At 42.7% G+C, this 14,791-nt stretch overlaps 1 protein-coding gene and 1 long non-coding RNA gene across 4 annotated transcripts; one reads left to right on the forward strand and one right to left on the reverse strand.

Annotated features, from left to right (window-relative positions):
* The first annotated feature begins 1,482 nt into the window (after positions 1–1,482).
* On the forward strand, positions 1,483–11,870 carry ERRFI1 (ERBB receptor feedback inhibitor 1). 3 transcript variants are annotated; one of them, XM_027889303.1, is made up of 4 exons: positions 1,483–1,548; positions 8,090–8,286; positions 8,412–8,488; positions 9,083–11,870. In XM_027889303.1, exons 2-4 carry the CDS (start codon positions 8,165–8,167, stop codon positions 10,273–10,275), a joined length of 1,392 nt encoding a protein of 463 aa, XP_027745104.1. In that variant the 5' UTR covers positions 1,483–1,548; positions 8,090–8,164; the 3' UTR covers positions 10,276–11,870. The 3 variants fall into 3 exon arrangements, with proteins under 3 accessions (XP_027745104.1, XP_027745106.1, XP_027745105.1); XM_027889305.1 differs by lacking the exon at positions 1,483–1,548 and adding an exon at positions 1,682–1,713; XM_027889304.1 differs by lacking the exon at positions 1,483–1,548 and having other exon boundaries at positions 6,986–8,286.
* Positions 11,126–14,181, reverse strand: LOC114060104. Its single transcript, XR_003571821.1, has 2 exons — positions 12,106–14,181; positions 11,126–11,318 (listed from the first exon to the last, which is right to left on the reverse strand). It is a non-coding gene; the product is annotated as an uncharacterized LOC114060104 (long non-coding RNA).
* Between the last annotated feature and the right edge of the window lie 610 nt (positions 14,182–14,791).

The raw sequence follows: 14,791 nt of genomic DNA on the forward strand, positions 1-14,791 counted from the left end.
AGCAAAAACTCCTCTCCTACAGGTAAAGACAAAGAAGAAACCAGCCTGTCTCTCCTCCGTGCTGCAGCCTCCTCCTCTCGCTCCAGAGCCGAGCTCCCACCCCCCAGGGCTGAGCTCCAACCCCCAAAACCCCACCCCTTTCCATACACACACTCTGGCCTTTTCCAATTCCTCCCCCTTCGTTGCTAGGCGACTAATGTTTCAGTCATTTAGAGCCCAGGCCAACTCCTTTGTTTGTCTGATTGCTCCTTAACAGCACACACGCGGGGGGGAAGGGGGGGGGGGGGGGAAGGGGCTTGTATTGTTTACGCTGTAATGAACAGCATCGCCAGTAAATGCTCACAAAACAGTCTTTAAACAGCAGCTTCACTGAGAATCATACTAAGTACGGTTTACCATGACGAATGCTAAGTCTAGACACAAAATACTCCATCAAATCTGTGACAGCCCACCTACAACTATTCAAGATGCCAAGTAAACCATTACACATGAAGATGGACTTATTTCAGCACAAATACGTCTGTTTCAGGAAAACTGATGTTCACAGTAGCAATTCCTACAACAGTGAAAGCTTTTGTGTTTTCTCTCCTTCTGGCGATACTGAAGGACAGTGACTCCTAAGGGGACAGTGACTGCAAAATACTTGGTCATCACATGCGTGGGCAAGGCCTGGCCCCTCCTCAGCGCCTGGACGGAGCCACGGTTACCTGAGGAAGCGCTGCAGCACTGATGACGAGAAGCTGCGGAGCATCGGCCGCACCTCCCTCACAGTCCAGGTCCCGCGTTCCGGGACCGCCCGTGCGGGCCCGGCCGGGCCAGCGAGCGCTCCCTGCTGCCCGCGCGGGACCATTCCCCGCGCAACGGCTCGCGACGCTCGCGGGGCTTCCCGCAGAGCAGCAGATGAGCGGGGATGAGCTGCCCTGACATCTGCGCTGGGAACGGGATCCAGACAGGTCAGGGTCACAACGGAACCAAGTAACTGCCGCCATCCCCCAGGACACAGGGACCCAGTGACACACGGAGGTGGTGGGCAGCGGGCAGTTCCCCTGAAAGATCACCCAGGGAAAGCCAAGCAGACGGTCAATGCAGGAAGGACTCCGTCTGCTTGGTGGAGCAGCCGCCGCAGGGACAGCGCTGCCCCAGCAGCCTCTGTTGGGTGGGCGCTGCCACCCCGAGGGACCGAGCACGAGCTTCTGGGCTCGCCGCAGTCTCCAGCGGTTCTCCAGTCTCGCGCGGAGCCCGTGGTGAACATTGCTCTCGCTGAGCCCGGAGGCGGCCGGAGCAGCGCTGCCAGAGCCAAGGCTGCCGCCGGGGACCGCTACAACGCCCGCTCCCAGTGGAGCAACACACCACTACCATCGCCCTGAGCGGCCGCGGCCCCTTTAAGGCTTTTCCTGACAAAAGCGACGTGCTCGGGGCGGGGTCACTAGTGGCTCCGCCCCCCGGTATAAGGACGGTGGCCGGCGCGCACCGCGTCAGTGACCGGGCGCAGTCGCGGCGCATGCGTGTGGCGCTGGCGGCCGCGCGGAGCTGCGCGACACTGTCGGGGTGAGTGACGGCCCCGGCGGCACCGCCCGCGCCCCGCGGTCACATGGCGGCGGCGCCCCCCGGCCCCGTGCCCGCGCCCCGGGGCCCCTCGGCCGCGGCTCGGGGTCGCCCCGTCCCTTATGTGCCGAGCCGCACCGCTGGCGAGAGGAGCGGGGCCCGTGGTCGGTGGGTTGGGCGGCCACCGGCGGCACACGCGTGTCGGGCGGGTCGCGGCGCCTGAGTTGGCCGGGCCCTGGGCACGGAGGCGCGGCGCAGCCCACGCCAGCGAGCCCGAGGGGTGGCGGCGGCCCCGACCCGGATGGCGCGCGGGAGGAGCGGGAGCGCGTTTGGTGCCCTTGTGCTGCCGGGGCGGGGTGGAGTGGGGAGGGGGGGGGGGGGCCCCGGGGCCAGCCCCGCTGCGGCGTCGTTCACCCGCGGGGGTCTACCGGGGGGGTCTCGTGTGCTGCCGCCGCCGTGCTCGCCGCGGTGGGATCGGGAGCGCTACCGCGGCAGGAATCGCTCTAGGGGCGATGGGACCCGCTCAGGGTCAGCGATGCCCGTAACCACATTCTTGGAAATCAGCATGGCGTGGCACGCATTTTCTTCCTGACTCGAAACAGTATCAGTGCTCGTCTCGCTCCTGGGAATAACAGGGGACCGCATTGTGGGCTCGGACTCTGTGCTTCGCACTCTAATTTAGGATGGCTTAATTTAGAATAAACATTTCTTTGTGACTTACTACCCATTACACAGTTATCCTCGATTTTCTTAAATAGCCAGTCTGTGATGGTTAAATCTGGAGACATCGCTGTATCCTTCCAGTACTGACAGTGCATCTCTCGAGCCTGTGACACGCAGAGCGAGCAGGCCTTGGGGCTCTGGAGACTTCAGTGGTCTCTTGTCACTAGTGCACGGACTTAAGTGCCCTGTGCAGTATTCTGAAGTAATAAGCAAAAAAGTTATTATGCTTGATCTAAAGATAACAGTGCCTCATTATATATTAATAAACTGGATAGAAAAGGCTCTGGGGGTAAGGTGTGTGGTCATTTTGGGAATACTTGAGTCTTTGTTATACTGGAATGACAGCTGAAATGCATTTGTGAATTGCATTTATAATCTAGTTAAACTGCTCAATTTACCTTTATTACTTTATACACAAACCTAGTTTTCTTTACCTATATGGGATAATTTTCTATTTTTTTTTTTTATAGAAACCTATCTTTTGAGGAGGGGGCGGAATATGTCCTTGGTGAAGCCCTTTGTCATCCTTTTCGGTATAGGAATTATTTCAGAGGAAAACAGTTCCACCTCTCTGCAGTGGAAAACAGAATTAAAAGTTATCACACTGTGTCTAACACTATGGTTATGACTCTGAGTCAGTTATAAAGGAATTTTTATTTCCTGAATGTAAGCTGTCTGTATTCACATTAAATTTTTCAGAAGGGTGAAGTACCATACCTTACACATGCATCTGAAATCTGACAAACAGAGGCAAGGCAATTGTCTTGCTATTTAATTATTAGTTTTCTACTGGCGATTTACAGGTTCCTCCCATTTGCTATGCAGGACTGTGAAATGGTAGCCCAAATTTTAAGTGAGCCTAAACTCCTTGATGAACTGTGGTTCTTTGAATGTATTTCAAACTAGCTGACTGTTACAATCTAAATGCATCTTTTGTCTGCTGTTCAGTCGATTTGCCTGGAGTATACCCATAGAATTCGTTTTATTTGCAGTCATCTATGATTTGAGCAATTACTAAGTGATCATAGTCTTAAATTCTGTGCAACAGAATGGTCTATTTCTGGCTGGCAGAATGCGTAGAAAAGTATCTGGAAGTTAAGAACATAATTAATTTATTTAATAACTATAAAGAATATAATTCCTGTAATTGAAAAATCTTAGGCCCATATCTGAGCATGATTTGGCCTGTGACTCAGGAATCCTGAACTGCACTATGAAGGTTTGATGCATAGTAAATAAGATCTAATTATTTATTAAATTAGTAGATTTAAACTAATCTCCTCATGAGGCTGTTTCTGCTAGGTGTGAGTTACTCAGCATTCATCTAGTTGCACAGACAGAAGTACTTAAGGGATGGGATGATATGAGAACTAGAGAACCAGAAAGTTTTAGTTGTGTGTTGTTTTGGGTTTTTTTTAAGCATATGGAGTTCCAGAAAGTATATTAACAGCTCTTAAGTTTTTAAAGTCCAGTTGGAAGTCTGAAATGCTTAAATATTAAAAGAGGTAGCTCTATCTCAGGTACTTACATTAAATAGAAAGTCAAAGGAGAAAAAGGAAATTACATCACCTTGTCAAATAAGGAACAGCTAGCTGGAATGGATGACTTGTAGTGCAAAAATGTGCCCCTCCTCCTGTGAATTGCTTCTGAGATTTGTTAAAGATAGTGTGGTGGCAAGGTGAGCAAAAATAGGTTGTGGATTTAAGGTAGACACATTTCTTCACCTCCCGAAAGGGGTAAGCAGGTCTTACTTTTTTTTTTTCTTTCCTTCTTTTCTATTCCTTACAAGATACATCTCAGCTTCTCTTCAAGAGTGTTGCTTTTATAAAATCTGTTCAAAATTTGTACAGGCATTCAGAAATCTGTACAGCAAATTGCTGTATTCCATCCCCAGTTTGTGAAACATTTTAGAGTGTGCTTTGGTCTACTGTGCATACCGGGAAGGTTTTCTTTGTTGTGAACTTGACTTGCCTCAAATATTTGGTTGCATTTAGACTGGGAGAGCAGGGAACAGAGAAACAATCTGTGTGTGATCACTGATAGATGTTGAGCTCAAATATATGCAAATGCTTCTTAGTTTCTAAGTAGAGGATTACTGTTGTTATAACAGAAGTGTTTATTGATATGTATCCATATGAAAACTGCATATTTGGAATGTTTTCTGTAACTCGCCACGAAAATTTTTCCACATATTCCCATGTACATTGTAGATATCCCTATGTAGATACCCTATGTTTATGGATACATTTGGCCATTTTCAGCTTACACATAGCCATCCTGTTATTCATCACTCACCAGTTCAAGTTTGAAAGTATATTTGGCCTTGTAAAAAAAAAAATTGATCTCCAATACTTAGTATAATTCATATTTGTTAATACAAACAGACCTAAACAATCTAAAAGTGTCTCCTTTGCCCTGTTGCCTTACAGTGAATGGTGCTGGTAGCTTCCTAATGCATCAGCAAATCTTTGAATTGCCTTGGCTTGTATCTGCCTTGTAGAAATTACTAGTCATAGTTTTAGTGTGAACTCCATTTCTTCAAAAGTGCTTCAACCTTCCTAAGTGCCATAATCGACGCATAACTAGGCCAGACAAGCAGAGTAACTAGAAACCCATTCTGTGCAAATGAGTAGCACATGAGTGTGAGATCAGGGAGACTTCATGACTGCATAGCGTCCATTTCCTTTAGCAAATACAATTTGATGTTATTTATGGTTAAGTTTAGATCCTTAAATTTTTAAGGAGGCAGGATTGGGACAGCAGTTACACTGAGAACTGTTGATGTTTATATCTTCATGACTGACTTTTGTAAATTTTACTGGTTTTTAAAGCCAATGACTAGAATATAATGCATACTACTTGGCTTTAGTAAGAGTGTGCTGTCTAAAATACAGAGTTTGTACTCCTCAATTACATGTTCTCATGTCTCCCTCTTAAGATATTATGTCTTCAAACAAGCTTATGCATGTTTTAAAATATTAGTACCTACTGTCTTAGGCTCCACTGAAAAAGTAACTAGTTGGTTTAGTGAAAGAACACTACTTCTCTCGATAGTCCTAGCTTAAGGCACTCAGGATAATTTCATAACTCTGAAATGTCAAGGCAAATCATCATCTGTGAATTCGCAAAGAGGTTATTTTTAGAATGAAGCAAGTTTTATGGCTGCAAAAATTGTCTGTATTTTTGAAAAATAAAGACTTACTGAAACAAGTGAAAATTAGCTTTTCCTCAAGTATGTAAATATTTAAGTCATTTTAGATGTTAACATTAGCATTCCAGAGGGATATCAGAGAGGTGATTGTGCAACTATCAGTCTTGAGAGATGAGATTCAGACAGCATTTGGGAAGCTGACACAGTAATTATCTCCAGTGGTTTTGGCATGGGAGCTGGTGGAGGTTGGGCTTCTTAACAAGCCCTGCAAGGGTTGTATGTTAACACAGCACATCACACGTGCGCTCAACTACAGCAGTTGTTCCCCCTGCCTGATTTTTTATATTTTAATCAGTGTCTTGCTCATGGTCTTGTCAGGTCTTGCATATGTGCTGAAGTGGAATACTATGATTTGCTGACTGATCAGTGTTTTGTACCAGTGATTTTTTTTTTTTACTTGTAACTTGCATTTGACTTCAGAAATACTGAAATGGACAGTAGGCATTAACCTTAAGTTCACTAATTCATTCTCCTTCATTTCTTTGGCAGATTTGTTGCTATGGGATAGAATCTGAGGCATAAAAAATCATTGCTCAATACAGTGTGAGCTGATAAGATGAATGTTTTATTTGCAAATTACATTAACATGTTAAGAAGTAATTTTAGAATTGGTGCTATATGTGTACTGTGCTGCTTGAGTCATTTTGACAAATGGATACCTCTAGTGTTCTGCTTCCCCATAAACAATGGTTCTGCTTGTACTTACAGAACTATGTTATTGCTTCCTGGGGCTGTATGTTTATATTTAGTTTTGTGATGAAAATCTGCAATTCCTATTACTGGGAAGGGTCCAACTTAACTGTGTTATGCAAAAATTTCCAGCCTTAAACTAGCTTTTTAAGGAGGTTTTCCGAAGGGAAGAACATGGTCTTCACTAAAATCAGGACTGTGCTGCAGCAGATAGAGCACTGGTTTGTCCCCTGTTCACTTTTATGAAAGCCTCCTGTCTAGAGTTATTCTGAAATGCCTGACTAAAATATATGAGGTATCTGGCAGGGAATTAAAAAATCCCACTTCTGTTGACACAGTGGTGATCACTGAAAATCATGATCAAGAAAACCATCGGACTCTTAGAGAGAATGTGATTACGTCTTGCACATCATAAACGTACATACAGTCAGAAGCTATTTTGCATATACTCTTTTCTTAAGATGATCAATACTGGACCAAATTCAAATTCAGAAAAGCACAGCGGAGTTGGTCTTTCTCAAACAGTTGTTTATAAATGGCAAATAGTGGTGCTGGACTGCAAACTAATCCCAGGGCACCTGGTTATAGTCCTGTTTATAAGTCTGCCCATCCCTCGTGCTGCAAGTAGGTATGATGGATCTTTCCTCCTAAAGGAAAAGGAAGGTTATACATCTGCATAGAAAGCCTGGTTTAGAACAGATTTACCATAAGCATAAGCAATTAGCTGTTTCTATACCCACTGCAGTATACTATACTGCGAAGGGATTTTCTTGACAGGTATGCTGGTATGCAGGTATCACTGATGGAGCTTGCCCTCAGGTGCTGTTTGACTTCTTTAGGTGGAATTCTTTTGAGGGAGGGCTGTGGAGAAGTTCACATTAGTATCATATGGTCATATTATTGATTTTCAAGGAAGATGCAAATTAAACTGGTTTTGATGAGGATTGGTTTGGTAGGGTTTGTGTGTGTGTGTGTGTGTTTTAAACAGCCATATAGCACCATATTGCACTTGCTGAAATTGGGCTCTTTGTGTAGATGAAGCACGGACTCAGAGAACGTCTTGGCTTATAGTTTTGGACTTAATTTTTGGTGCCTTCATGATGCTGACTAATTTTATGCTGCCCCTTCCGTTCCCCAATAATCCTATCTGAATTTCCTAAGCAAAGCCCTGTGAGTCAACTTATTCCTTAGATTCTACTTACTTACTCAATATATAGTAATTGCCAACACATTTTTTCTGTTGTAAATGGGCCAGATAAAGCATTGTTCACACATTCAAAAGAGATCTGAATGCAGCAGTATGGTTTCAGCCGAGATTATTTCAAATCACTAGATTTCCAATTTGTTTGAAATAGCTAGAAGACTTGAGGCTGTTTTAAAGTGTCTTAGTGCTTACTGCTTTACATAAAAGAAGTTTTAGAGTTCCAGTTCAGGCATTCAGTAATTCTGTTTATTGGAGCAAAGGCTATGGAAGGTAATACTTAACAACAGACTAAGCTGTTACATGTTGGCTACACTGGAAACTATAAACTCTTTAGCAAAAAGATAAAACTAAAGATAGATAGCAACTAGAAAGTTTAAAATAGATTTTTCTAGAAAACTTTTTAAAAACCATTTTTGTATGAATAACTAGTACTTTATGTACAAGAACTGAAGCACAGTTGTTGATGCACAGTTGCAATATATCAATAGCTTTACTGAACATGAGTTTTTTTCTGTAGAGTTTAATTCTCTAAGAGAATTGTACTTTAATTTTGCAAACAGACTCAAAGCAAGAAGATTGGTCAGCTTTTTCTATTGGCAAGTATTAGGACAGAAGACCTTTCTACCGAGCTGTTTAATTACTTGGAATACTGAAATTCCCGATGAGGCATGAAATCATCAGGTTTGCATTTCTGATATTTGTTTTCTCTGTTGAAGGGAATGAAAACTGCAGGAAACCTGTCAAGTACTGAATATTTAAGGTTGTGAGACATCACCAGAGAAAACTGCACAATGTCAACTGCAGGAGTTGCTGCTCAGGAGATGAGAGTCCCATTAAAAACTGGATTTCTTCACACTAGTCAAGGCATGGGGAGTCTGAAAACCTGCTGGGGTAGCCACAGTGGATTTGAAAAGTGAGTGAGGCTAAAATTTTATCTGTTGCATCTTCAAGTATATGAAAGAAGTGTTATGAATACTTGTATTTGGTAACAGACCTATGGTTTGTTTACAGTGAAGGCTTTTTTTTTTTTTTTTTTAGTTCTTTCTTTAATGTGGAGCCTATAGCAGTGGCATATAATTTAGGTCCATCAACAGAGCAGCATTTGCCATCCATTGGTGAGTATAAAAGACTGACACACGAGTGTTCAGAAGTGCAGTGGATTAGTCTGGAAACCTCTCTGGGCCCGACACAGACCCGTCCCTTGCTACCCCGGGCGCCCCCCGGTGCCAGAATGGAGCATTTCAAGAAAATGCTCCTATTCAAGTCCAACCAAAAAACCCACCTTTAAATAACATGATGAAGTTCAAACGAACAAAACCACTCTGACACACCTTTTCCTTGTACTTATGATGCCTCCGAGTTGCCATTACACTTTTGACAGAAAAACCATTTACTAAAATAGCACTTCTTCTGTTGTAGTCCTATGCTGAGATCTTTGTAATTATAGCTCTCTCTTGCTTATGCTTGGGGGTCTCTTGAACTACCTCATTTAACTGGAGCACTGGCCTGAAACAATAAAGTAATCTGCTGCTATCTTAACTAAACGCATAAATTCATGACCCGAAGAGATCTGTAATACCTACGTTTCACTACTGTAGTTATTAAACAGACACCACTGTTGCATTAGAAGGAATTAAATATGCAGTGGTAAAGTCATGTGCTAGAGTGTTACTTAGAAAAGTGTCCCTAAGAATTTTTCACCTTTTTAGGGCACTCTTCCAGCCAGGCTTCCATGAATGACCACATTGCTGAAAGTTGCATCCAAGTGCCATCTCAGAAATCCAGTCCCCTTCCTGTAAGTCCCAAAAATGAACAGACAATTTCAAGATACGAAGACCATCTCGTTCCTGGCTTCAGTAAACTGTCATTAACCATGAGCTGTGTTTCTGAAGAAACACCTCCTCACATGGCAATAAAAAATGGACCAATTCAATTTCTGTCTGCATCTTCCAGTGATCGTAGCTCCAGGCCACTACCCCCTCTGCCTATTTCTGAAGACCTTGCTTCAGATGAGGTTGACAAAGAAGTGGAATTCCTGACTAGCTCAGATACTGACTTTTTGTTAGAAGATTATGAACTTCCTTTTAAAGCCAGTGCTCCAAGTCGGCGGAGCTTTAGGGGCTGTGGACAAATCAACTATGCATACTTTGATACTCCAACAGGACCAAAACCAGAAGATTCCAACCCTACACAAAGTATAAATGTATACATATCCAGTATTTACCCTCCTCCACAGCAGCTGCATCGACGCTTGCGAAGGTCCCATTCTGGGCCAGCTGGATCTCTTAATAAACCAATAGTGAGACTATCTGGACACTTAAACAGGTCTTCTCCAACCTCTGATGAAGATAAACCAGAGATTCCACCACGAGTTCCCATACCTCCAAGGGCACTCAAACCAGACTACAGAAGGTGGTCAGCAGAAGTTGCTTCTAGTGCATACAGCGATGAAGACAGGCCTCCAAAAGTACCCCCAAGAGAACCTCTGTCACGCAGCAATTCCCGTACCCCAAGCCCCAAAAGCCTCCCATCATACCTCAATGGGGTTATGCCCCCCACCCAGAGTTTTGCACCTGATCCTAAGTATGTCAGCAGCAAAGCTCTACAAAGACAAAATAGTGAAGGATCTTCAAACAGGGTCCCTTGCATTCTTCCAATTATTGAAAATGGTAAGAAGGCCAGTTCAACACATTACTATCTGCTACCTGAGAGGCCTCCATATTTGGACAAGTATGAGAAATTCTTCAGAGAAGCAGAAGAAAGGAGCTCTAACACCGAGGTTCAGTCCTGGTCTGGTGATTGCACAGCCACCTCAGCCCCAATAAAACTGGACTCAAAAGCCAGAATGGACATGGGTGGTCACCTGAAACGAAAACACCTGTCTTACGTGGTTTCCCCGTAGTTTCTGGGAGCACAGTCAGTCCCACCTTAGTTGTTCAGGATGGAGCTGAACTTTATCATGTTATAAAGTTCTTATGGTTCTCAGATAATGAAGTAGGAGCAGTTTGACCTCTGAGAACTGGAAAGTGGATGGTAAAGTCCTCTTATGCTGCATATGTTGGATACGTTTCTTAAGACTCTTTTTGTTTATCTAGGTATGTAAGCTGAAAACCTACAAAGTTCCCATACAAAAAAACATATGGAGGGATAGTAGTCACAGCGGGCCAGTTGTATGCTGCCTAGATGAACGTATTTGGTAGTCACATTATCAAAAAAAAAAAAAAAATAAAATCAAGCTTTGCTGAGAGTCACTTACAAAGCAGACAACAGACCAACTAATGCAGTACAGTTTTTGTATTGAGTATTTTCCAAAATTTCTTTTACATAGTAACTGTACGGAGAACAGACTCTGTTCTCTTTGACCAGGCTATGTCAGCTTGATAAGAAGGTAACTGCAAGATTTGATACCGACTTCAAGACTTGGCAGGCATATTGGAAGCACATTTTGAAAGTTTAATCTATTTTACAAATTAATTTGATGCTAATAGACTTTTAAAGTGAGTTGGTTTTGTGGATTCACTTGCTAGACACACTTGGCTCGGTTTTGCAGTTTCTCCTAGAAGAGTTGGACCAGCTATTACTAAGCCTCTGCTGCTGCTCTTTTCCTGCTGGATCCTAGATACGTGTGAGAGTGTCTTGAGCAGCCCCTTGGTTGCTCTCAGGTAGGCAGTAACAACTTTGTGCTCACCTAGAGTCTGAAATTCTGACTGTATTAAATACAGAAACACAGCACAAGCTGGTCTTGTGTTTTGGTTTCTGTTCAGTATTTTAGGGGAGGAGGAGGGTATGAGGAAAAAACATGATTCCATTTATGGACAGTCTCTTGCTGCTTGGATGCTGCTTCTTGCTGTTTAATTTTTCTTCACTGTGCCTCAGCCATCCACTGAAGTTCACTGAGGTGCCACATTAGCGGTTTCTCATGCTCATTTTGGTTACATTTATCCTCTTACAGAAAAGCACAAGAGAAAGGGTGCTCATTAATGGGGGTACAGAAGATGAATGTGTTCCTCCTAACAGAAGTAAACAAGCTGTTTACAGTTAAAACTGCTGAATGAGATGTTTGAGCTATTTTAAAGCTTACTTTTTATTTGTTTTAGTACAAACTAAATGAAGGTGAAATACATGCTATAGAAATGCACTGATATTTCTGCATCATGTACAGTATTGAATAAAAAATAATTCACTTTGTATTTTGAATATTGTCATGTCTTGAGTTTAATAAAGTTATAAAATACTTATTTATGATACATTTTGGATTTTGCTTTATTGAATAGTGTATGCAATTGTGCATTAGAGTTCTGCATTTACTGCAAAGTCAATAATGTTAAATATACAGCAAATGTTGAATTCACCTTGCATTTAGTTAGGATTAAGATTTCTGCAGAAGTGTTCAGTAACTCACATTGCACACTGTTCATTTTAATGCCTTGTTACTACCTGGTAGCATGTTGTCTATAGTTTTGTGCTGGCAATAAAACATTCTGTGAGATTAAGTTATCTGGCCTAACATGAATGACTTTGTTTTTTTCTAGAGTCACCTATAGCATGTTAGCCACCATCATACAGAAAAGAGAGGCAAGGAGTATTCCTGTCTTCAGTTTCTCACCTGGTAAAAAAATAACTAAATTGTACACTAAGGGTCACTGAAGATGAACTTCTTATAATCTGAGGATGAAAAAACTTTGAGTGTAGATAGCATGGCTAGAAGGGGAAAGAAATTGTGAACACTTACCACAATTTCACTGTAGCATGCAAGCCATGGATAAGGTTACTGAAGCTAAAAAGCATCACACAACTTTGATCTTCAAGCTGTGTGTGTAGGTTAATACTGGCCTTGATCTGGCAGTCGCAACATTTCTGTCAGTGGGCTTATTTCAGTATAAAGCAAGTTACCATCCTTGGAATTATACTGGATGGCAAAAATGTCAAATACAGTTTTTCAGTAATGGTTAATCACTTAGCTTTTATAACTGGGAAAATTGCTAAGCTTCATTTATGAAGGTGCTTAAACACTGCCTTGCTGCAGCACTGCTAAAACATGCAGATTGGCCTTCAAAACATAAACAAACTACCTAATCCTGTGCAAGGCTGTCGATTAGAATACTCAGCCTGCTGAAAGTTCTGCTTTCCATCCAGCCCCCAGATTTTTCCAAGGTGGAAAAAGTAAAATTTGTACTTGTAACCTTCGCCTTAAATATGAGAAGTTTTAACCCTAGGACTGTGAAATAACGTACTTCCTCAGTTACACCATCACTGCTACAGCAAACAGATCAACACTGCTCAACTGCACTTATTTTGTTGTAGACTGGGAGAGTCAGCACAGAGTCAGTAGTTGTCATTCCAGTAGAACTCAGTCTAAACCCAGGCAACTGCTTGTAAATCTCTCCTAGCTTTTGCCCCTGGCTCCCACTCCATTCCTGGAACTTGAACCCACCCATTTTAGCCAAAACACCTGGTATAAAATGGGATATTTGTTAGAATTTCTCCAGCCCTGCATGCTAGCACATATTTTCACTTCCGTTAGTAGTAGAAGTTCCCCAAAAAACTGCTAAGGTAGCGCTAGCAGATTTTTTACTTTATATACTTCTAAGTACAAACTGTTTTCATATTTATAGTGCTGAAAAGCTTAAAACTATTATAAAACTTGTGCTTTTGAAAGGTCTTACATAACCTTTGCTGAAATTCCTAAAATGTTGAAGACTTTTAACCTAACCTCCATTAGTTTTTCTCCTAGAAAAAAGAATTGCATGCTCCTTTCCTGAGAGTTGATATTCTCTACTCAGTCCTGAGTATTAAAAAAAAAAATCTTACTGTAACGATGCTTTCTTACCATGTGCTGTGTGAATTACAGCATGATGTTAAGGCTCATTTCAGAAGTTAAGTGAGAAACTACTTTTAGTGCAACTGAAGTAAAACAGACTGAACCTGAATTGAACATAGTAACTGAACTGCTTGGCTATGGGCAGGACATTCAAACAGATTGCAGAGCTCACACACCTCGTGTAAAAGGAAAGTAACTTATAGGCAAGTCTTATAATATTTAAGTAACTTGGCCATTTAATCTTTAAAAATCCATAATTTTAAGGTCTCATTGAGGACTTGGTCCACAATTCAGTCGTTTTCTCTGCGTGACACTAAGGGGGTCACAGACAAAGGCAGGTAGAAGCCTTGCTCAGCTCTTCTTAAGACACCAGATTCTTGTGCATTAGGGAACAAAGTTTGCATGACCCAAAAATTGTATTTTGTTTTCCAAGTGAGTAATTAAGGCTGTAGAGCTGTAGGGGAAGCTTTGCAAGTTCTGGCCAGAAGACATTTCTCTGCTTGTCCCCTGGCACATGATAAGACTTGTCAGGACACAGCATGCTTTTGCAACAGTCTGATCACGTTGGAATATTTAGAGTTTGGGCTCACCAAACTCTGGTTTGGGCAAGGCCTGACAGCTTTGCCTCTGAGGACAAAGACCCCTGCCAGCTAGATTTGCCTGGAATAATCACACTTCAAAGGTTACAACTTGATAAACTGAAGTTTGGGGAGTCAAGGAATTTGTGTTAAAGCAGGGAAATAAAATGTGCATCCATGGAAAAGCAGTGCTTCTCACAGCCTCCTGATTCAAGAAGCAGGCTATACATACTGCTCACCCTGCCCTCAGGAGCCCTGTTGAGAACCACCCGGCCATGTTCGTGAGGGCTCCTGGGTCCCAGGAGGCAGCAGCTGTGCCGAGGCAAAGGGGGTTGTACTGCATTGAACTCCAGAGGGCTGGATCCAGGGCAGCCCCACAGTGAACCCAGGATCACTGAAAAGACCTCAGTGAGTGCTGCTTGGCTGTTCTGGTGTTGGCAGAACACCCCTCACTTGGTGAGTTTCAGACTAGCAAATCAACCTAGAGAAGCGGAGTCCAGCTGTAACTAAAGGACAGGATGTTTGCCTCAGTATACCTTTTCCTGAAAGGAAGAGTCTGCGTTAGTACCAGGTGACTTGAAAAATCCTTTACCTTAACTTCACCATATTAACTTGCTCTTAAACAGATATAAAGTGACTAAACAGAGCTGTAGCTGATCATCAGCTTCTTTTGCATTGTAAGAGAGAAACCAGAAATTAAACCGTATTTGGAAGCACGCAGATTGAAAACATAATTAAATCTGCAGTGATTTAAAATTACTGATTGTTGCTGCTGTCACCAAGAGTTTTCCATTCAATCCCAGTCTGCAATAGGTACAATTACTACCATTATGAAACTGTAGAAGAGCACCCACCAAGACTGTATTTGCTCTGCTGCAGCCTTAGTTTGGTTTTTAAACAGTCTGAGTGAAGTGTTAAGTTTGACATGATAAAGGAAAGCATCCTTCTAGTGCAGGACAAAGACACCGATTTTGTAAGGGCAGTTATTATAGTAGGTAGTAGTTGCTGATGGTATTCAG

This window comes from Empidonax traillii, unplaced genomic scaffold, assembly GCF_003031625.1.
Source record: "Empidonax traillii isolate 1590-97213 ecotype Southwest subspecies unplaced genomic scaffold, ASM303162v1 scaffold259:size690984, whole genome shotgun sequence".
NCBI lineage: Eukaryota > Metazoa > Chordata > Aves > Passeriformes > Tyrannidae > Empidonax > Empidonax traillii.

What these genes read in the sequence shown, in the direction of transcription:
- ERRFI1 (XM_027889303.1), top strand. Translation starts at nt 8,165, where the DNA reads ATGTCAACTGCAGGAGTTGCTGCTCAGGAGATGAGAGTCCCATTAAAA. An exon ending in AGCCACAGTGGATTTGAAAA is followed by an intron (nt 8,287 to 8,411) that starts GTGAGTGAGGCT and finishes TTTTTTTTTTAG; the next exon opens with TTCTTTCTTTAATGTGGAGC. An exon ending in GCAGCATTTGCCATCCATTG is followed by an intron (nt 8,489 to 9,082) that starts GTGAGTATAAAA and finishes TCACCTTTTTAG; the next exon opens with GGCACTCTTCCAGCCAGGCT.